A 22,000-nucleotide genomic window follows, 5' to 3' on the forward strand; every position below is an offset into this window, starting at 1 on the left:
TTTTTTTTTGAGATGGAGTCTAGTTCTGTCACCCAGGCTGGAGTGCAATGGCACGATCTCAGCTCACTGCAGCCTCTGCCTCCCGGGTTCAAGTGATTCTCCTGCCTCAGCCTCCCAAGTAGCTGGTACTACAGGCATGCGCCACCATGCAGGGTTAGTTTTTGTATTTTTAGTGGAGATGGGGTTTCACCGTGTTGGCCAGGCTGGTGTCAAACTCCTGACCTTAGGTGATCTGCCCACCTCAGCCTCCCAAAGTGCTGGGATTACAGGCGTGAGCCAGCTGGTTAAACAGTTTCTTTTGACCATCTCAACTCTCACCTGGAGCAGAGTTTCTGATCTCCAGATTTCATGGGAGGCTGGGTCTGCATTCACAGACGTCTGATGAGAGATGTGTCGCTTCAGGAGGCTAGTATGGTGGAGGCCATAGGAAGCAAAGGGCATGGCTGGTGTCCTGAGGGAGACACAGAAACAGGCCCGAGTTAGGGGGTCCCGCTGGCCCAGCCAGGGGCAATCTGGATATCAAAATCAATGACAGCAGGAATAGATTACAACTTGTTCAATAGCACAATGCCTACCCCTCACCACCCCCTGATCCACACTAATATATCTGAATAAACAGCAAAGAGAAAAGTCTTCCTTACCACAGAATGACCACTGACTCACTAATCAATGAAGGAGGGATGAAGTTAGAGAACCACCATTTGGCCACTGTCCTATTAATAACTGATTTGGTCAAGAATCAACAGTGAGGTCATCAGGCATGGGGGCTTACACCTGTAATCCCAGCACTTTGGGAAACCGAGGCTGGAGGATTTCTTGAGGCCAGGCATTTGAGACCAACCTAAGCAACAAAGTGAGACTCCGTCTCTACAAAAATATTAAAACATAAAATAGCTGGGCATGGTGGCATGTGCCTGTAGTCCTAGCTACTTAGAAGGCTGAGGAGGGAGAATGGCCGGGGCCAGTTGAGGCTACAATGACGTACGATTCTGCAACTGCACTCCAGCCTGGGGTGACAGAGTGAGACCCTGTTTCTAAAAGAAACAGGAAATTTCCAGCCTGGGCAATATAGCAAAACCCTGTCTCTATAAAAGTTAGCCAAGTGTAGTAATGCCTGCTTGTGGTACCAGATACTTGGGAGGCTGAGATGGGAGGATTGCTTGAGCCCAGGAGGTTGAGGCTGCTATGAGCAGAGATTGCACCACTGTACTCCAGCCTGGCGTGAGAGAACAAGACCCTGTCTCAAAAAATAATAAAATCAATTTGAAAAACAGGGAGAATCAACAGTGGATGTTAACACTAGTGGTAATCACACAGTCTTCATACATCTTCCTAGTAAATTCTTGTTTTTTTTTGAGACAGGATCTTATTCTGTTGCCCAGGATGGAGTGCAATGATGCAATCACAGCTCACAGCAACCTCAACCTCCTAGACTTAGGCCTCCCAAGTAGCCAGGACCAACACCACCATGCCTAGATGATGTTTTTCTTTTTAGCAGAAACAAGGTTGTGCTGTGTTGCCCAGGCACTCATTACTACTTTTGATATATTTTTTTTTTGAGGTAAGGTCTCACTCTGTAGCCCAGGCTGGAGTACAGTGCATGATCTTGGCTCACTGCCACCTCCGCCTCCTGGGTGCAAGCAATCCTCCCGCCTCAGCCTCCCAAGTAGCCGGGATCACAGGTGCATATGACGACACCTGGCTAATTTTTAAATTTTCGAGACAGATGAGGTTTTGCTATGTTGCCGGGGCTGGTCTCACACTCCTGAGCTCCAGTGATCTGCCCACCTAAGCCTCCCAAAGTGCTGGGATTATAGGCATGAGCTACGGCCTGGCCTCATTACTATTTAATCTAGGCACAAAGTACTTATTTTACAGTGGAAAAACCTGGCTGACACCTTTTCTGCCCAGTGATAAAGGGCACCTGGCAAGGACCAGGTGTCCCACTGCAGTGCTCCTGCCAACAAAGCCCAAAAGCTGGGCCTGGTCACCAGCAAATATCAGACAGCTTAAGGGGTAGCCGCATGCTTTGGATGGGTCAAGGTCAGGAAGGCCAGAAAGGCCAAGGGACCATTCCTGATCTGAAGGGGACTAGAAACATCACTGCACACAGTGGGTGAGCCTGTGCTGGACCCTGGATGGCTAACAGGCATGAGTGGGGTAGCTGGTGGTGAACCCCAAGTGGGGTCTGATGACTAGGTGTGGCCCCATGGCGATACTAACTTTCTGGTGTGGTTATAGGCACTGTGACTACATAGGATAATGCATTTACTTCTAGGAAATACACTGAAATATTAAGAGATCGAGGGGCGTCATATCCTGTAGCTTACTCATATTGGCTTAGGGAAAAAAACACATACAATAGACGTAGAATAAAACAGATACAACAAAATGTTAACAATTTGGATATCTGGGTGAAGGGTCTATGAAAGTTCTTTTTTCTGAGGCAGGATCTTGTTCGTTACCCCAGGCTAGAGTGCAGCAGCACACTCACAGCTCATTAAACTCCTAGGCACTGTGATCCTCCCACCTCAGTCTTCTGAATAGCTGGGACCAGAGCTGCACATCACCACACTTGGCTGATTTTATTTTTTATAGAAATGAGGTCTCCCTATGTTGCCCAAACTGGTCTGGCATTCCTGGCCTCAAGTGATCCTCCTGCTTTGGCCTCCAAAAATGCTAGGATTACAGGTGTAAGCCACCATGCTCAGTATGCAAGTTCTTTTTATTATGCGGGGAAGTTTTTCTGTAAGTCTGAAGTTATTTCAAAATAAAAAGTTAGCTGTGGTAGCTTGCACCTGTAATTCCAGCTACTTGGGAAGCTGAGGCAGGAAGATTGCTAAGGCTAGGCGTTCAAGACCAGCCTGGGCAACAGAGCAAGGCATCCCCATATCTCTGCAAAAAAAAAAAAAAAAAGTAGTTTTTTAATTAGCTGGCTGTGGTGATACATGCCTGTAGTCACTGAGATGAGAGGATGGCCTGACTGGTGACTGTGCCATCAAGTGATAACTGTGACACTGCACTCCAGCCTGTGTGACAGAGTAAGACCGTCTTTAAAAAATATAATGGTTAGGCCAGGTATGGTGGCTCACACCTGTAATCCCAGCACTTTAGGAGGCTGAGGCAGGCAGAACACTTGTGGTCAGGAGTCCAAGACCAGCCTAGCCAACATGGTGAAACCCTGTCTCTACTAAAAATACAAAAATTAGCTGGGCACGGTATAGCTGTAGTCCCAGCTACTCAGGGGGCTAAGCCAGGAAAATTGCTTGAAGCAGAGACAGCACCACTACACTCCAGCCTGGGTGACAGTGAAACTCTGTCTCAAAACAAAAAAACAAACAAAATAAAAGCCTACAATGGCTGAGTGTGGAGGTTCATGCCTGTAATCCCTCCATTTTGGGAAGCTGAGGCAGGAGGATCACTTGAGTACAGGAGTTCTAGAATAGCCTGGGCAACAAAGCAAGAACCATCTTACAAAAAATAAAAGCTGGGTGTGGGGATTTATGCCTATAGTACCAGCTACTTGAGAGGCTGAAGTGGGAGGATCACTTGAGCTCAGGAGGTCAATATTGCAGTGAGCTGTGATCACAACACTGCACTTCAGCCTGAACTCTGTCTCAAAAAACAAAAACAAAAAAACAAAAGACAATTATATATATATTTTTTGCGGGGGGAGAGGGAGATAAGAGTCTCACTCTATTGCCCAGGTTGGAGTACCATGGCACAATCTTGGCTCACTGCAACCTCCACCTCTCAGGTTCAAGCAATTCTCCTGCCTCAGCCTCCCCAGTAGCTGGGATTATAGGTGTCCACCACCACACCCAGCTAATTTTTATATTTTTGGTAGAGGCGGGGTTTCACCATGTTGGCCAGGCTGGCCTCGAACTCCTGACCTCAGGCGATCCACCCGCCTCAGCCTCCCAAAGTGATGGGATTACAGGCAGGAGCCAATTCGCCCAGCCTATATAATTTTTAAAAGAAAAAAATTAAAAAAGGAAAAAAAAAAAAAAAACCCAGAAAATTAAAACAAGCAAAAAAGCCAGGCATAAAAAATTACCGTGCAGCTGAATTCTGCATCTGAAAAGGTGGGAATCCGCCTCACCTCCAAGTCCTCCACAGGATCAGCAACATTTCAGGGTCACTGATCACTGTCACCACCGGGGCAGCCTCTCCTCCCTGCCACTCCCTTTCTCCCTTCCATTCTCTGGAGCATCTGTCCACACATGTGAATTGTAGGCAGACGCCTGGCCTGGCCTGGCTTGCACATGCCAGCAGATCTGGGGTGGACCAGCATCTGCAGGAAGGGGCCTGCATGCAGTCTCCTGGGAAGGCGATGGGCCAGCGAGATTAAGGAGGGTCAGAGGAGCACAGGCAGCTGCTGCTGGGACAAGAGGGTCTCCTGGGAAGTCAGCCAAGAGGGCCTGGGTTAGGGCCCACTGAGGCCCCAGCACAGCCAGGCACGAAAGCCCCTGGGTCATACTCCCCACCTGTGCAGTCCAGAATCAGACTCAGCCTGTTTGGGATGGCACAACAGGCTCTTTGGCCCAGGGCCTCCCCCTTAAAACCTGTTCCTGGGTCCCACAGAGAATTCCATTTTTTTGGCCCATAGGACAATGCTTCTACCCTGCTCGTTGCCTCAGACGCCACCTGAGGGGAGTGCTACTCCATGCAGAGCATGGCCCATTCCCATGCAGGCCATGGAGGCCTCTAGAGACCTGACAGCTTCAGTGATGGCTACAGACACTTAAAACTAAAGGACAGATCACCCTCCACATCCCCACCCTCCAGTCTATGCTAAGACAGCTGCGAGTGGGAAATGAGGCATAAGAAAAATTGGGGCACCCTGGACAAAGGGTAGCACCACTGTCCCTGTGAACAGTGCAACTGACTGGGCCACTCCCTTATAGAAGGGCCAGGTCTTAACAAAGGGCAGCCTTACCTGGGAGGTGGTGAGGGGCTGGCCCCCCCTGGGCTGGAGGAGAGTGGTGGGGGCACACTGCCTTCGGTGGGCAGGAACCATGACAGGTACCTGTCCACCAGGATGAAATAGGCACAGTCTGAAGTACGGACGTGGAGGGACACAGGGAGTGGCTGGAAAACCAAGCTAGTTGTTAGCATAGGCTCTGGACACTGCCTGGCTGCCGAGCACTAGCAAGTGCAGGAAGTCCTGGGCCGTGGCCCCGCCCCTCCCAGAAAGAGACATCCCTTCCCTACCTTCTGAGTGATGAGGCTCAAGGCAAAGAAGAATATGTAATACTCGAACGGATCTGATGGCAGCGTCAGGGGCAAACATGCAGGGTTGCTGAGCCACCCCCCCAGTGTCGAGTGCGGGGCCACCCACAGCCTCCCTACCTCAGGGCCACCAAAGGATACTCAGGGCCAGGTTGAGGCCAAGGCCTCCAGCAGGGGTGAACTGGACTTTGTTGTGGTACAGAGGACTGTCAGGGAGGACGCACTCCTGGATGGATGCCTTCACAGGACCCTGCAGAGAGAGGCAGTGGGGCTTGTGGGCAGGCGCTGGTGCGCAGTGCCTGATATGTGGTGCCCCACATGCACAGCAGCCCTTTGGGAAGGCTGCTGGAAAAGAGACCTGCATACAGAACCCACCTGTGGGGATAGTGCCCTGCCTCTGAGAAGTGCCTGAACAAGAGTCTTTGCTTAAAACCTCTCCTATCATCTCATAAAAAGCTTCAGATGACAAAGGTAGCAGCCATGCAATACCCATCTCCTTTGCGTCTCATCCCGGAGCAACTCACTCCTCAATTTGGCCTCAGGGGACTGGAGGAGACTACCCATCACTGCAGGGCTGTGCAAGGCCCACTGCCCTGAGCACTACTCTCCCTCTGTGTTTTACTTACAGGCAGGTAGGAGACTGGAAAGTCAAACTTATAGTCTTCAGCTTGAAGCTTATAAACCAACTTCATCATTGGGCCACTGAACATGAAATTGAACAAACAAACAAAAACAGGGCAAATGAACTGCAAATTATCTTGCTTTGATTGTTTCTTAACGTTAAGAAATTGAGAGAGTGACTTAAAAGTGGAATAGCCATGAGGAAGCACTCAGCCTCTCTCAGGTGATAAACCTACCTACCCAGGGTCAAGAAATTCCATCGCGATGCTGTATTCCACAGGACTCACACGCCCCTGTAAGCAGCGGAGGTTCCAGCCAAGGAGGACACCATCTAAGCTGCCAAAAATGTTCTCTACCAGCCATGGGAAGATGGTGTGCAGCTCCTGAAACAGTGTGGGGAAAAGCTGTGGGCAGGACCAGCGCCCATTCCTGCTCCAGCTCCAGTCGTGTACCACCTGCTACCCAGCTCCCTCTGAGGAGGCCACTCCCTGGCTGAGACTCAGGGGATCAGCCCTGTACCCAAAGAAACCCTGGTGCCATGGTGCCAACGAGAAGAGCAGCTTTGGGTTCTTCCAGTGGGATACATGGCACAAGTTGGCCTCCAATCAAAATACATCTTTTGTGTGTGATAGAAGACTAAATTAAGCAAACAAACAAACAAACAAACAATTCAACAAAAACAATGAAGAAAGTAAAAAATGTAAAAAAAAAAAAAAGCATGTTGTTTTAACAGGGTCTCACTGTTGCCCTGGCTGGAGTGCAGTGGTGCAATCAGGGCTCACTTCAGCCTTGACCTCCTGGGCTCAAGCAATGCTCCCACCTCAGCCTTCTGAGTACCTTAGACAATGGGCACACACCACCATGCTCAGCTAATTTTTAAATTTCTTGTACAGACAGGGTCTCAGTATGCTGCTTAGAGTGGTCTCGAGCCCCTGGGCTTAAGTGATCCTCGCACCTTGGTGTCCCAAAGAGTTGGGATTACCGGCATGAGCCACCACACCAAAAGATTCTTTGAAACAATGTTTGAAACTTCTGACTTGAACGATGTTCCATCAGAAAAGAAAGCAACATCCTTCCCGGAGTGAAGACCCTGAAACGTAGCTGACCTGTTGCCATTTGCTATTAACTCCTTGTCTAGGCCTGCTACCTGGGCTTGACAATTCCAGAAGTGATTTAAATACATATTTTTAGCATTCTCAACCTTGGTGCTATTGAAATTTTGGGCTGGATACTTCTTTGTTGTAGGGAGCTGTCCTGTGCTTTGCAGGATGTTTCCAGCATTCCTGACCTCTACTTCCTAGATGCCAGTAGCATACACTCCCCATCCACCCCCAGATGTGACAACCAAAAATGTCTCTGACATTGCCAAATGTCCCCTGAGGGACAGAGCACCTGTGGTTGAGAACCCCTGATCTACAAGTTCACATGTTTAAATGTGTCCATAAATATAATGGTCACGATAATGCCTCTGTGCCAGGCAGCGATCAGGGTCAGGTGGCAGGGGGTGGAGGGCGATTGGGAGGGGTGGAGAAATAGGAATTACAGTAAAGTTCTTCAAGGAATGTATAAGACATGTTGCAAAAAGAGACATTGGCAAAGCTATACCTTTGCTGGAAAATCCTCAATGACTTTAACCAAGTCTTGGCACCGCTGTGGAAAGGGCTTATTTATAGAGTCAGCTTTCAGGCTAGCCTAGAAGATAGAACAAAACAAAAAAATCATGAGGGTATTCACTATGCAGCTTTTAGTGATACGCTGCATTGAGTCAAACAGAAATCCAAGCAATAGGTTATGAGTCAGACACATAACCACTGGCCTCATTCCCCAGCCCCTCACGTGTGTCAGTGGCCCAAAGAATGCTGCTAGGAGAAGCTGTGGTTCTGTGCTCTCTGGACCAGGAACTCTCAGGCTGGCTTCCCAGTACCCTCTCAGAGTGCTGCACGTCATCAGAACAGGACTGACTTACACTGGTCCTTAAGTAGGGATTGGCCCCAGGGTCAGCCCCAAAACCAGAAGAGGATATCAACTGTGTAAGGGCAACTGTCACAGACCAGAGTGCCGCTGTGTCTGTATGCATCAAATGGAAGCTTCCCGCCTGATGGACCACAGTGATTACACTGTTGTGACCATCAATAAGAATGCCCAACAACATCAGGGCTATGGCAGAAGCTCTTAAACAAGCTGTGCTTTATTCAGTAAACAGTGAACCTACTAAACAACTGACCTTAAAACACAGGGCAGGCAAATATAGATGGCTTCAGCCAAGTAGACACTAATCACGAAGGCAATGGAGGGGCCAGAAAAGACTCAAGACAAGGACTAATGAGATCTACCCACAGTCATGGGATGTGAGGAATGCACTCTGACTACAGGGAGAAAAGGGGCATCTGTGCAAATGGATTAAGATCAGGAGAAACTGCTAGAATTTCAATGTAGAGAGCTTTGCCAAAGGATATCTAAGGCCTTGTCTACCTCCATATGAGGGTGGATTTCACTGGGTTTGAGACAGAGATGGAGACCTGAGCTGTCTGGCCATGGGCCAGGCCTGTTGGCTTCAGTGGGGTGCACTAAGGAAGAATGTCCTTCCACATAAATGTTCACAAAAACACCTCCTAAGAACTAAAATTAGGAACTTCCATCACCAATACTTACTTCATACCTAACTTCTCACTTCTCAGTGAGTTCTCAGTATCATATTTTCTTCCTTTTGAGTCTTTACTATGTTGCCCAGACTGGTCTCTAACTCCTGGGCTCAAGTAATCCTCCTGCCTCAGTCTCCTCAGTAGCTGAAACTCCAGGCATAAGCCATTGCACCCAGTTCTCAGCATCATGTTTAATACTTAAAGTGCAAACCTAGCAGCCCCCAGCACAACTGTCTCCACTTTTCACTGATGACAGTTATGATTATTAGAATGCTTCATATCTATTCAAGAATTTCCAGGTCATGAACAGTCTGATATACATGCTTCTCACTTGCTCCTCTTCCTCCTATGCCCTTGGGAAGTAGAGAAAATAGCATTTGAATAAATTTGTCTTGAGGTTGAGTAACTCCAAGGTTCTTTAGTATTAAGGAAGCACAGTCAAGCTTAAGGAGTCTGGCATTGTTGACATCACATGCCCCTAAAAAACAACCACTACAGGGCTCTTCAAATCAGTGGGAAGAACACTCAAGTCCCACAGCTACAGAACTATGGCCACACTGACACTCATGCAGGCGGTTGATAGTTACCAGTAGAAAGCTGGGCTGCTGCAGGTGAGGGAATGCCATAGCAGCCTCCAGTGGAGAGTCCAAAATGGCCTTCTTAGCAAACCACTGTGGAAAAACAAAGATGAAAGCTCAACATCTGCAACACAGCAGAATGTTTCCATTTTATTTTTTTAGAGACACAGTCTCATTTCGTTGCCCAAGCACAACATAGCAGCACAATCATAGCTTACTGCAATCTCAAACTCCTGGGTTCAAGTAGTCCTCCCACCTCAGCCTCCTGAGTAGCTGGGACTACAAAAACGTGCCACCAAGCCTGGCTAATTTTCTTTTTTGTTTTTTGTCGAGACAGGGTCTCGCTATGTTGCCCAGGCTAGTTTCAAGTCCTAGCCTCCACGGATCCTCCTCTGTTGACCTCTTAAATGTTGAGATTATAGGTGTGAGCCACTGCACCTGGCCCTAACGAAATATTACATAGTTTCACAATACCCAGGAGAACATCTGTGTAATGTGGCACGCATTACATTAACAATTCTCATGTCTTTCTTATTTTTTTATTTGAGACAGGGTCTTGCTTTGTTGCTCAGGCTGGAGTGCAGTGGTGTGATCATAGCCCACTGCAACCTCAAACTCCTGAGCTCAAGTGATCTTCCTGCGTCAGCCTCCCAAGTAGCTAGGACTACAGGCACACACCACCAAGCCCAGATAATTTTTGTACTTTCTGTAAAGATGGGGTTTCATCATGTTGTTCAGGCTGCTCTTGAATTCCCGGACTAAGGCCATCTATATGCCTCAGCCTCCCAAAGTGCTGGGATTACAAGTGTGAGCCACCACACCCAGCCAGCAATTCTGATGTTTTATAGAAACACTGTTCTTGGTCAGGCGAAGTGACTCATGCCTATAATCCTTGCACTTTAGGAGGCCCAGGCAGGCGGACCACCTGAGGTCATGAGTTCAAGACCACCCTGGCCAACATGGTGAAACCCTGTCTCTACTAACATGCAAAAATTAGCCAGGCATGATGGTGGGTACCTATAATCCCAGCTACGTGGGAGGCTGAGACAGGAGAATCGCTTGAAACCAGGAGATGGTGGTTGCAGTGAGCCAAGATCGAACTACTACACTCCAGCCTAGGTGGCTGAAGGAAGACTCCATCTCAAAAAAAAGAAAAAAAAAAAAAAAAAGAATTGATCATCGATACTTCGAAAGCACTTGCAGCCCCAGGTTCCTCCCGGGGCTACGCTTAAAAAAAACAAACACTGTTCTCATGCAGCCCACAGTGGCCAACTTCAGAGCCAAGTTTGTGGTACTAAATCCTTGGCAATGCTTATACAGCATTTGTTATACACCAGGACTCGCTCTAAAGGCTCTCTGTATATCTCCACATTTAATTCTCAGTGGCAGGCAGAATTCTAAAGATAGCCCCAAGATTCCTGACCCCTCGCCGTTCAAATACTCATCTAGGTACTGCTATGACTGCATTCTGCAGATACAGAGTCCTAGTTAGTGGACCTTAAGTTAGATAGTAGTCCCCAGCTGACAGCCAGCAAGAAAACAGAGACCTCAGTTCTACAACTCCAAGGAACTGGATTCTGCTCTCAACCTAAATAAACCTGGAAGCAGCTTCTTTGCTCCAGATAAGAACAAAGCTGCCAATACCTTGAATTCAGTCTCGTGATACACAGCTGAGCCTGCCTGGACTTATGTATATGTAACTATGAGATAATAAATGAGTGTTGGTTTAAGCTGCTAAGTTTGTCATATAAGAATAGAAAAACCATCTTCACAACAATCTTATGGGTACAGATGTACTATGAGTGCATGTCAGTAAAGACAAGGAAAGAGAAGCAGAAATAGGAAAAGTCACTTACTCCCACCCAGCTGGTAAGTGGCAGAACCAAGATTCCAATACAAAGACGGCCTCACAAAACTCTCTGAGACAGGGCAAAATCCCTGCATATTACCTGTGCACTATGCAATGAATGGAGGAGAAGAGCAAGCTCTGCCAAGGGAGCCTTTGAATGAGTCATCAGAAAACTAGGATTGAAGGCCGGTGGCAGTGGCTCACACCTCTAACCCCAGCACTTTGGGAGGCTGTAGGAGGTGGATCACTTGAGGCCAGGAGTTCAAGACCAGCCTGGCTAACATGGCAAATCCTCATCTCTACTAAAAATACAAAAATTTTCCAGGTGTGGTGGCAGGCGCCTGTAGTCCCAGTGACTCGGGAGGCTGAGGCACAAGAAATGCTTGAGCCCAGGAGGCGGAGGTTGCAGTGAGCCAAGATTGCACCATTGCACTTCAGCCAGGGTGACAGGGAAACTCTGTCTCAAAAAAATGAAAACAAAACAAAACAAAACAAAACAAAAAACTAGGATTAGCTTTCCAGATTCCTACCTCTCCGCCCACCCAGATCAGAAATGAAAAATGCTCAGACCTAGACTTCGCAGAGAGGAAGTCTGCCAAGTCCCACTGGTGAGCTACTTACAGTTTTCATGGCCCAGCTCTGCCTACTGCACAAGTAAAGGCACTGGGGTGGCACCTGGCAGTCTGTGGAGGAGAAGAGGCTGGGTTTAAGAAGGCCATGTAGGCAATTGTAGTGTGAGAGGAAACAGGAATCTCTGCCGCTTGGCAATAGGAACATCGCCCAAGTTATTTATTTATTTATTTATTTATTTTTTGAGACAGAGTCTCACTCCTTCATCTCACTGCAACCTCTACCTCCAAAGTTCAAACAATTCTCGTGGCTCAGCCTCCTGAGTACCTAGGACTACAGGTGCCTGCCACCACGGCCGGCTGATTTTCCTATTTTTAGTAGAGGCAGGTTTCCCTATGCTGGCCAAGTTGGTCTCAAATTCCTGGCCTCAAGTGATCCGCCACCTTAGCCTCCCAAAGTATAGGCTTTCTCAATTCTTAACCTAGCTATCAATTTCAGTGTTAAAGAAAACTTAAAAGGCTCAGTCCTAAGACACTTGGTCAAGAAAACACTGTGCACTACTCCAAAATGATCAGAGCAGCATAAAACTGTGGACTGTTGGATAAACACAGAGTTTTAGAGGTGATGACGTGAAAGCATCTCTGCTCAGCTTTCATGGGCAGCAACTGAAAGAGTGAGGCCCAGAGGAACTTCCAGGAAATTTTCAAGAGAGGAAATTCAAATCCGGGAATTCAAAGAGGTGTCTTGCACACTCTGGTTCTCTGATTCTGCCATGGTCCCCCTCCCCCATCAAGGTCTTTGAGTGCCCTGCACTTAGGGGCCGCTTCATCTCGCCTCTTCAACACCTACTTTCTCCAAGAGCTGCTTCGGACCCCGTTTGGGGTTTTATTTTTCTGAGTGTGACAGCCCTTAGGCAACGCCAATCGTTCCAAGCAAATTCAGTCGCTGCCAAGACCTCCCTCAGCAGCATGACCCCAATTGTTGTGCCCAACCCTCCTGCCAATTGGGCATCAAGACCCTATTACAGCTGAAGAAACCCAGGCTCGGAGATGTCGAGGACACAGAGTAAGGGTCGAGCAGAGACCCACATCCGGCTCTTCCTCCCACACCGCCTGTTGAGACCAAGGCTCAACTTCAACACAAAGCTCTCCTTCCCTCAATTCCTTCAACGAACGTTAACCTTCAACGAGCAGTGTCTCTCGTACACTACCGAGACAGAGTGTACGAATCGCGCTGGAAGGTGGCACAAAGGCATGGCCCAGGAGAGTGGCAGGGAGACTGAGAAGGGGCCCTCGCCTCCCCATCCCACCCGGCCTGGGCGGAGCAGCCGGGGCCGGCCCCAGTCCTGGGGCTTGCGGAGGAACGGAGACGGCCTCCCCAGGGGCTCGGGGAAGCCGCCGGGGCGCCGGACCGTTTGACGCGCGCGTCCCGCGCCACTCACCTTTGGGACCCACAACATTGCTCGCCTGAGAGCTGGCCGCCGCCATTCCACCACGGCGCCTAAATGTCGTCATCAAGCTGCGCACAGGAGCCACGCCCCGCGGCCAGGCGGGAAAAGCGTCTCTACCACTTTGGGCAGCTATTTCAAAATGCGCCTGCGCAAAGTGAAGGCCGGCCGGGCGGGAGGGGAAGCAGGGAGGGAGGAGTGTGGAGGAGTGGGGGTAGTCCGCGGCTAAACGCGCCTGCGTAGTGGCGGCCTCCGGTCTCTGGCTGTTAGGCTCACGCACAGCAGGGACGGCGCGTGCGCATAAGCAGGGTGGTTGATGAAGGACCCACCCGAGGAGCGCTCCCTAGTGGGGCACCGGCGCGGACCAGAAAATTGCAGGCTTTCTTGTACCAGGCATTTACTGAGCGCCCAGCGTATGCCTGGCATTGGGTTGGGTGCTGCCACCTAAGTGAGCACGACCAATGCAGTCTATCAGGGAGGCCCCGACCGCCAAGCACTGGGCCCCGCGGTCCATCATGCCACCCCCGACACCTAGCACGCCGCCCAGCACACGGTGGGCGCCCAATAACTGCTGTGCTCGAATGACGGTGCGGGAGGCGGCTCAGTACCCGCCCCGCGGCCGCGGAGGCCCGGCGCTGGCGCTGCAGGGAGAGGGTGGCGGGCGCCTCCGCTAGGGGACGCGACGCGGGCGCGGCGGGGCGGGGCGCACCTTCCCGCGGGCGGTGCGGATGGCGGCGCAAGGCGCGGGGCCGGGGCCGGGGCCGGGGTCGGCGGCGCCGCAGGGGTTGGAGGCGGCCCGGCAGAAGCTGGTGCTGCGGCGGAAGAAGGTGCTGAGCGCCGAGGAGATGGAGCTTTACGAGCTGGCGCAGGCAGCGGGCAGCGCCATCGACCCCGATGTGTTCAAGTGAGCGGGGCGGGTGGGGGTCGCACGCTCGCCCGTCACCCCGACCTCTGCCCTCGGGGTCCACCGGACCCGCTGGTCGCGAGGAAGCCCCAGTCCTTGTCGGGTCTTCAGGGAGGTGGCCGCCCGGGCGGGGTGGGCTCACCGGCCCCGCGTCTGTCCCCGCGTCTGTCCAGGATCCTGGTGGACCTACTGAAGCTGAACGTGGCCCCCCTCGCCGTCTTCCAGATGCTCAAGTCCATGTGTGCCGGGCAGAGGCTGGCGAGCGAGCCCCAGGACCCTGCGGCCGTGTCTCTGCCCACGTCAAGCGTGCCTGAGACCCGAGGTCAGAGCCGGGCCTGCTGTTCCTGCGCCGGTGGCGGAGGTGGCGGGCGGGGAGGGGGCAGGCGCGGCACAGCAGCGGTGTGGCCCGGCCTGTGTGTGGGGTCTTGGCCCAGCACCTGCAGGGCCCATCCGTGGGCTCTGCCCCCGGGCCTCGCTGCTAGCCTTAGCAGGTACATCCTGGTCAGGTGAACACAGAGTACATGCCCCAGGGTGGTCCAGGCGAGGTAGGGCTCCTCCTCTCAGCCCTCTCCCCACCTCTTCTATCAGGCCTTCATCCCACAAAGTCAGGAATCAAGACAGTTTGGGGCTGGGCGCTGTGGCTCCCGCGTATAATCCCAGCACTTTCAGAGGCCACAACGGGAGGATCGTTAGAGGCCATGAGTTTGAGAGCAGTCTGGGTGACAGGGTGAGATCGTATCTCTAAATATGCTTTTTAATAGACCGTCTCGGTCCCTGTCCTGCGGCATTAAAGCCTCCAGGGAAGTGCCCAAGGAGCAGGGCAGGCAGAGGTCTTCCTGCCACCCCCTGCCTGTACCCCTCCTGGGCCCAGTTCCTGTGCAGGGACTTGGACAGCCTGGCCAGCTTCCCTCTGAGGATTGCAGGAAGGGAGTCAGACACAGAACTCCCAGGGTGCAGAGGCCTGCAGGGCCTCCTCCCTCTCCAGTGTGGTGACTGGGCTGAGCAGATGCTGGGGCTGAAAGTGTCATAGTGGGGCCTCAGCCCCTGCTCATCCCCCTTGCATGTTGCTCCTGCTTCCGACAGCTCTCTGAAATTCAGCAGAACCTCCCAAGCCAATGGAAGGAGGCCCAGAGCTGGCTCCCTGCCTGGAAGCACGAGAACACCCGCACAGGCATCCTGAGAAGGGGTGGAGAGCAGGCTGCCTTCATGGGGGTGTGCCCCAGGGCCTGGACTCACAGGCCTCCTGCCCCGAGAGGCCCCGGGCAACTTCGTGCTGGCTTCCTCACTGACCCGTACTCTGCTCTCTTTGTGTCTCTCTCTGACCTCCAGAGGCCTCCTTTCTCTCTGCCAGGAACAGTAGCCCCCCTGGGAGGCCCTCCTTTTCCTCCGGCCTGCAGCCTGCGGCCTCTCCGGTTCTGCTCCACAGCCTGGCTACCACACACTCGCCTCTCTCTCCAGGCCCCCCGGGTTCCCTCCGCCTCTCTTGCTGCCTGTTCTCTCCTTTTGCAGGTTGCGTTTATTGGCTTATCTCGGGGGGGTTGGTGCTCTCCCTTGTTTCCATGGAAACTGCCTGGGCCCAAGAGACAGCTTTGAGCTGCAAGGGCAGGACCAGGCAGGCCACCGCTGTCCTGCCGCTAAGCAACAGGGCACAGTTTCTGGTTCGGTTTATTAGTGACATGGTGTGGCAGTCTCTAGACCCCACAGTCGGGCGGGCATCCGGGGATGGGACCAACACCCGCACTGTAAAAAGCCCCACTCCAGGGGAGGCCAGCCAGTGGAGAGGTGGTGTGCTGTGCTGGAGAGCACAGCCCGAGGCGTGACAAACACCTTGGCCTTTTGGAAGCTGTCCCCTATCCGGACAGGAAGTCTGGGGGCAGAAACAGAGGCTCCCACCTTCCCCCAGTCTCCTGGGCAGCACCACATGGATGTCATGTGCTGGTCCCACGGCCACACTCCAGCACTCAGCCCCTTTGCCCATCTCACTCCTGAGTTGGGGGCGCTTTCCAGGTGTCACCAGGTGTGATGAGGCTAGGGGCCTATGAGAGCCCAGGGGTCTCTGATCACACCTCCTGCACACGACTCCCCACAGTGCCCACCTCCCTGCCAGTCTGAGCTCAGGCCCAAGGGAGGATGGGGAGGGGCTCAGGGACAAGCTGGAGTTGGAGTGCATGGACTGCAGGCTGAAATGAGCAATTGAGGGACAAGTTTCCAGCAGGAGGGAGAAACTGGGAACAGAGGCCTTGTCACTCCAGGGGATGTTGCTGCTCACTCAGGGGCTCTGGGTGCCAGGCCCAGCTCTCAGTGCAGAGGGTGTGGCAGGGAAGTGAGATGGTCGTACTCAGTCCAGTGAGAGGCAGTGAGGAAAATCGTTAGCGAGGCCAGTGCGTTGGATCACAATAGCACTTTGGAAAGTCAAGGCAGGTGGATCCCTTGAGTTCAGGAGTTCAGGACCAAACTGGACAACACAGCAAGACCCCATCTCTACAAAAAACACAAAAACTCACCAGGCAGGCGTGGTGGTGTCTGTCTGTATTCCCAGCTATTTGGGAGGCTGAGGTGGGAGGATCACCTGGGCCTAAGGGGATTGCTGCAGTGAGCTGAGACCATGCGACTGCACTCCAGCCTGGGTAACAGAGCAAGACCCTGTCTCAAAAAGAAAAAGAGAAAAAGAAAAAACATCAGCAATGGAGATGAGAGGAGGCTTCAGAGCCCAGAGAGCAGCACAGGTTACACGGGGCAGGCCAGGAGGGGTCGACAGGGCCCCATGCGTTTGAGCTGGGTGGTGGGAGGGGCTGGTGAGGCAGAGTGCTATCCAGGCAGGCCCGGGGCGGGAGGAAGGAGGTGAAGGGGCACAGTCAATATGTATGTGGGGGTTGTAGCACTGGGATGCAGGCAGAGAGGGTCTAGGATGCAGGCAGAGAGGGGGTGCCATGTGAGCAAACGGGGGCTCCGAGAGAAGTGGGAGGAAGCCCCTAGCACAGGGACAGGAGTGGCCTGGAGTACTGGGCCCCTCAGGGTCATTTGTTCCTTGAGGCTCTGTCCTGGAAGCATAGCCCAGGTCTGGCCCTGTAGGCTGGGCAGCAGAAGGCCAGGACATGAGGGCACAGAGGCCCCATGGGGGTGCAGGGGAACCCGAGGAGGAGGTGGAAGGGAATGGGGCAGACATGGGGCCACACCAGGAGTGTGCTGCTGAGTGAGAGGCAGAGGCCACAGATGGAACTGTGAGAGCTCTCTGAGGCCTGCATCTTATAGCATCTGACCACATGGAGCTCCAGCTGCCCTGGTAATGACAGAATCTGGGATAGAGGACATAAGGGGGTTTGTGGGAGTGATCTGGCTAGGGGGCTTGGAGGCCACAGATTTCCCTCAGGACTCGGGTGTGGAGTTCTCCAGGCTGCGGGCCAGGCCCAGGGGAGCCTACCTCTGTGAGCTGCAGCAGGTGCTCCAGGTCCTCTGGATGCTTGTCCCCCCAGCTGTCCAGATGGCCTGCAGGGACCACCACCACCAAGCTCCACAGGGAAAGGGAAACAAAACCAGAAGCACAGAGGGGCAGTGCATGTCGTGGTGAGAGTGTGGAGTCATTGAGGGGAAAATAAATTCAGTTAAGCATTTCGTTTAGGGAAACTATACATTTTGAAAGTTGTCCAGAGTATATAAGATGATGTTTAGAGTGTGGGAGCCGTGAGTCTTACCTGAGCTGTGCTGCCTGATACAGGAGCCACGAGCCACACATGACTGGCATGGTCATTGCACTGTGTGTGTTATGCACAGCAGATATCAAAGGACTGGTACAAAAGGGAATGCAAAAAGCCCACCACACTTTGGGAGGCCGAGGCTGGTGGATCTGTTGAGTTCAGCAGTTCAAGACTAGCCAGGGCAACACAGTGAGACCCAGTCTCTACAAAAAATACAAAAATTAGCAGGGCATGGTGGCACACATCTGTAGTTCCAGCTACTTGGGAGGCTGAGGTGGGAGGATTGCTTGAGCCTGGGAGGTCGAAGTTGCAGTGAGCTGTGACTGCACCACTGCACTCCAGCCTGAGTGACAGAGTGAGACTCTGTCTCAAAACAACCTCAGTGTGAATAAGGTTGAGCATCATGGCTCATACCCATAATCCCAGCACTTTGGGAGGCTGAGGCAGGAGGATCATTTGAGACCAGCCTGGGCAACATAGCAAGACCCCATCTCTACAAACAAACCGACAAACCAAAAAAAGGACAAAGGTGAATGCAACATCTCATGAATAACTTATGTACGGATTACATATTGAAATAATACGTTGGATATTTTAGATTAAAGTATTTAAGCTGATTTTTTTTTGGAAACAGAGTCTGTCGCCCAGGTTTGAGTCCAGTGGCACACTCATAGCTCACTGCAGCATCAACCCCTTGGGCTCAGGTGATCCTCCCACCTCCTCTTGAGTAGCTGGAACTACAGGTGCACACTACCACACCTGGCTAATTTTTTAATTTTTTGTAGAGATGGAGGTCTCACTATGTTGTAAGCTAAGCTGCTCTCTAGCTCCTGACCTCAAAGGATCCTCCCACCTTGGTCTCCCAAAGTATTGGAATTACAGGCGTGAGCCACTGTCCCCTGCTGAGCCAGGCTGTTTTTAATATTCAATGGTCGTTGACTATTTTGGCACTTAGGAGGGCCCTCCAGGGACTAAGCCCAGGGGCATCAGTCACCCCACCTGCACACCCCAACCTCCAGCCACACTTGGTTCAACCCCACTGCCAGCCCATCTGAGTCAGCCCCTCCCAAGGGAGCAGGGCTAAGCAAAGCTGGTTTTCTCACTGCAAGGCACTGCAGGCAGTTCTCTTTTGGCCCTTCTCGTCCTTCATAAGGTAAAGAGGCCTGAACAGGGCTCCCCACTAACCCTGACAGCATACAATTCCTGAAGATTTCCAAGTTTTTCTTAACATCAGGTATGGCTTAGAGTTATGTTGGTTTCATATTTCCAGGGCTTGTCCACCCTGTCAGATTGAAAGATAAGCATTATTAGCCAGGTGTGGCCCTGCGCTTTTAGTCCCAGCTACTCCGGAGGCTGAGGCAGAAGGATCCCTTGAGGCCATGAGTTTGAGACAGCAATGAACTGTGATTGCATCACAGCACTCTAGCCCAGGTGACAGAGCAAGAGTCAGTCTCTAAACACCCCCGCATCGCACACACACACACACAAATCATTCATTATTTGTTCTTTTCTACTTCCCTCTCATCCTTGTTGTTTCCAGAAGGGACTGGGTCATTACTGAGGGGAGGAGAGGAAGCTCAGATGGCACAGGCTGAAGGGAAGCTGGCTCTGAGTCAGGCCCAGGACTGGGGACTGCTGTGTTGGGTGCTGTGGGGAGCAGGGCATTAGTTACCCTGAGAGCGCATGGGCTCCTGAGCACCCAGGTTAGGACGTGGCTACAGAAGATCTGATTCTGTCTGGTCTGGCCCACGGAGGTACTGTGGCCTCAGAGGGAGATGCTGGCCCGGTATGAAAGCTGCTGCAGGGCGGCAGGGCCCGTTTGCTCATGGAAGACAGAATCCTCATCCCCAACCAATCAGTGGGGACTAGAATAATGGCAGTTTGTACCAAAGGAGACGCGTGGTGACCGAATGTTCTCTGCTTTGTGCCTTTTTCACAAGTCACTGCTAGGCTGAGATGGCCAAACATCACCTACCACGTGTTCCTGGCTGCACTCCTTCTTGGCTCGGGACAGCCCTGACTCCATCTTTGTTGAGTCAAGTGCGCCAAGCTGACAGAGTTCCAAGCGTGACACCGCTGTAACCCTCACCACCCACCAGGCAGGAATGAGCACAGCTCTCATTCTCTGAGGAAGAACTCCCGGAAACTCAAGGAGGGCTGCCCTATCCCTGAAGTGCATGGGGAGAATTTTGTGGTATTAGCATGGAAGGGAGCTGGAGGTGCCTCTGGAAGAGCCAGGGTCCACGGCGTCTCAGACAGGAGTCTTCACTTGTTCAAAGTGACAAATGGTGAAACAGAAGTGACCTAATGGTCCCTAGACACCTGTTTGCATCTTTTCTCCAAGAACGCAGTTTCCCATTGTAGGCTGTTTGCATTTGATAAGAGGCCAGGGAAGGACCTGGGTTGAGCTTAGGTGTTCTGTTAGCTGGACCTTTGGAGTCACCCTAAAACTGGTGGCAGGGGAGTTCTCACAATGGACTGCCTCAAACCTTCCCAGGATTGAGCTAGCTAATGCCAGGGTGGTTAGTCCAAAGATTTTGTTAGGGAACTTACATACGGAGAGGGTTGCAGTGTGGCCTCATGAGGCACAGCCAGGAAAGAGGTTCTGCCTAGGCACAGCTGCAGTGTGGAGTTAGGAGTTTGGCTGGGGCGGGGCCAGTTTCCACATGCTTAGCAACATGTCAGATCTTTCAGTGTTTCACACAACAACCTAAACATGTTTATCAGTAGGAAGAAGCAAACCCCAGCCAGGGTTTGAGCCTGCAACGGGAACATGTAGCTGATTAGGTCAGCATGGTCGAAGCACTCCCTCAGTCAGAAAAAAGGGAAAGCTGGGGGGATGAAATGGGGGACCCAACAGTGTGAGTCGGGCAGGGCACACATGCCCTGGTTAGAGCCTACGGGTCAGACCCTGCCAGGCCAGAGCAGGGGAGAGCCCTGGCTAAGGCACTCCACATAGGGGGCTGTGATCCCATGGGCAAGCCTAATACCCAGGCACGTTTGTCCCCTAGAGGGTCCTCTCAGTCAGTCTTGCTGATGCTGTCAACACCCTGAGCCCAGGGAAGTCCGTCGCATTAAAATAAAGCTCTGGCCCAAGTGTGGTTGCAGATCTTTCATGGCTATCTTCACAAAAAAGAGTGAAGTAAGCAAATTACAAATCAAAGAAATGGAACCATTGGTCTTCATCCAAGTGAGACTGGGGGTCAGAAGGAAAGTCAAAGCATTCAGACTGCAGCAGCAACCCTGTCATGGAATCTGGCAGCTAAACCTGAGAGTAAGAGGCTTGACCGCTATTTGCAGATCACTTGGGTAGGAAGGAAACAATGTAAGAGCTTCCAAACTAAAAATCAGAAACCTGATTCTAGGACTTGGTGACTGGAATACTTTCTGCCCGTCACTGCCTAGGGCAGCTCAGATGTAAGGTCCAGCGTGAACACACCTGGAGGATGAGGCAGCCAGTCCCTGCTGCTACTGCTGCTGCCAGCACCATCAGGGCAGACCATGTTTGCTGCCCAGGCCAGGTGTGGACCGATGCACTTACCTTTCCCTAGATGGACCCGTGGCGTGTCCTTTCAAAACGTTCCCTTGGCAGTTTGCTCCTTGCAAGGATTCCCTTCTGGGACACATCCTAAAGGGTGCCCTGTACACTGCCAAGGGCTTATGCGGCATGGCCTGTCTTTATCAGTTCTGAGCCTCAGGACTCGGGGCTGATGCAGGGCCTCTAGCTGAAGCAGCTTTGACAGAAATGGGTAAACACAAATGTTGTTTAAGGAGCACGAGTACAGCAGGTGCTGCAGTTACGGGGCTCACCCATTTCTAATTATTGTGCTTTGTGTCTCCTCAGGGAGAAACAAAGGCAGCACTGCCCTTGGGGGAGCGCTGGCCCTGGCAGAACGCAGCAGCCGCGAAGGATCCAGCCAGAGGATGCCGCGCCAGCCCAGCGCTACCAGGCTGCCCAAGGGGGGCGGGCCTGGGAAGAGCCCTACGCGTGGCAACACCTAGGATGGGACAGACTTACCACACCACTGTCCCCAGCAAAGGCTACATGTTATCTCCTTCAGTCGATAATAAACCTTTCTGAGATTTAGACATTCTCCACTGTTTTTTGACAATATTAAGGCACAGACTTAGAATAAGGTTTCTGTGCCTGTCCTGGTTGTGCCACAGGTGAACTAACCAGGTCCCTTCACCATGAACTTCCTGGACCTGAATTGGATTTTGAGAAAAGGTATCTGGATTACCAGGTCTTCTATAAATAGATGTCAACAAGCTTCATTTGAAATGAAACATGGGAGGTTTCCTACCAAGACGATCGCGTGCTGAGAGGCAGGGAGGCTGTGTGTGTGCACATGGAGGGCGAGCGCTGCCTCCCAGGTTATCGTGGAGCACTAGGGTCACCATGGGTGTGTTGTGACCTTCTGCAAATGCTTTGCACAACTCAGTTGACACTCCCCTCTTCTAA

The 22,000-nt window shown here is 52.0% G+C and overlaps 2 protein-coding genes across 12 annotated transcripts in view; one reads left to right on the forward strand and one right to left on the reverse strand.

Annotated features, from left to right (window-relative positions):
- SMPD4 (sphingomyelin phosphodiesterase 4) overlaps nt 1-13,190 on the reverse strand; it is a 27,476-nt gene extending 14,286 nt beyond the window's left edge. For 3 of the 10 annotated variants that reach the window (XM_032272173.1, XM_032272175.1, XM_032272172.1), the window contains exons 1-9: nt 11,544-11,778; nt 9,083-9,166; nt 7,459-7,545; nt 6,094-6,236; nt 5,859-5,934; nt 5,374-5,482; nt 5,215-5,267; nt 4,940-5,091; nt 319-451 (exon numbers count right to left, since the gene is read on the reverse strand). In XM_032272173.1, the coding sequence (XP_032128064.1) occupies nt 319-451; nt 4,940-5,091; nt 5,215-5,267; nt 5,374-5,482; nt 5,859-5,934; nt 6,094-6,236; nt 7,459-7,545; nt 9,083-9,166; nt 11,544-11,699 (993 nt within the window). In that variant the 5' untranslated portion in view covers nt 11,700-11,778. Of the gene's footprint in view, nt 1-318; nt 452-4,939; nt 5,092-5,214; nt 5,268-5,373; nt 5,483-5,858; nt 5,935-6,093; nt 6,237-7,458; nt 7,546-9,082; nt 9,167-11,543; nt 11,780-12,933 lie in introns of those variants that run through there. The other 7 variants (XM_032272174.1, XM_032272170.1, XM_032272177.1 and 4 more) reach the window with 5 other exon arrangements.
- Nucleotides 13,191-13,560: 370 nt separating this feature from the next.
- On the forward strand, nt 13,561-21,627 carry MZT2B (mitotic spindle organizing protein 2B). 2 transcript variants are annotated; one of them, XM_032272182.1, is made up of 4 exons: nt 13,561-13,843; nt 14,017-14,165; nt 15,173-15,352; nt 21,383-21,627. In XM_032272182.1, exons 1-4 carry the CDS (start codon nt 13,668-13,670, stop codon nt 21,538-21,540), a joined length of 663 nt encoding a protein of 220 aa, XP_032128073.1. In that variant the 5' UTR covers nt 13,561-13,667; the 3' UTR covers nt 21,541-21,627. The 2 variants fall into 2 exon arrangements, with proteins under 2 accessions (XP_032128073.1, XP_032128074.1); XM_032272183.1 differs by lacking the exon at nt 15,173-15,352.
- Nucleotides 21,628-22,000: the final 373 nt, after the last annotated feature.

Source organism: Sapajus apella, unplaced genomic scaffold, assembly GCF_009761245.1.
Source record: "Sapajus apella isolate SASKATOON/1434 unplaced genomic scaffold, GSC_monkey_1.0 scaffold318, whole genome shotgun sequence".
In the NCBI taxonomy this organism is placed as follows: Eukaryota; Metazoa; Chordata; class Mammalia; order Primates; family Cebidae; genus Sapajus; species Sapajus apella.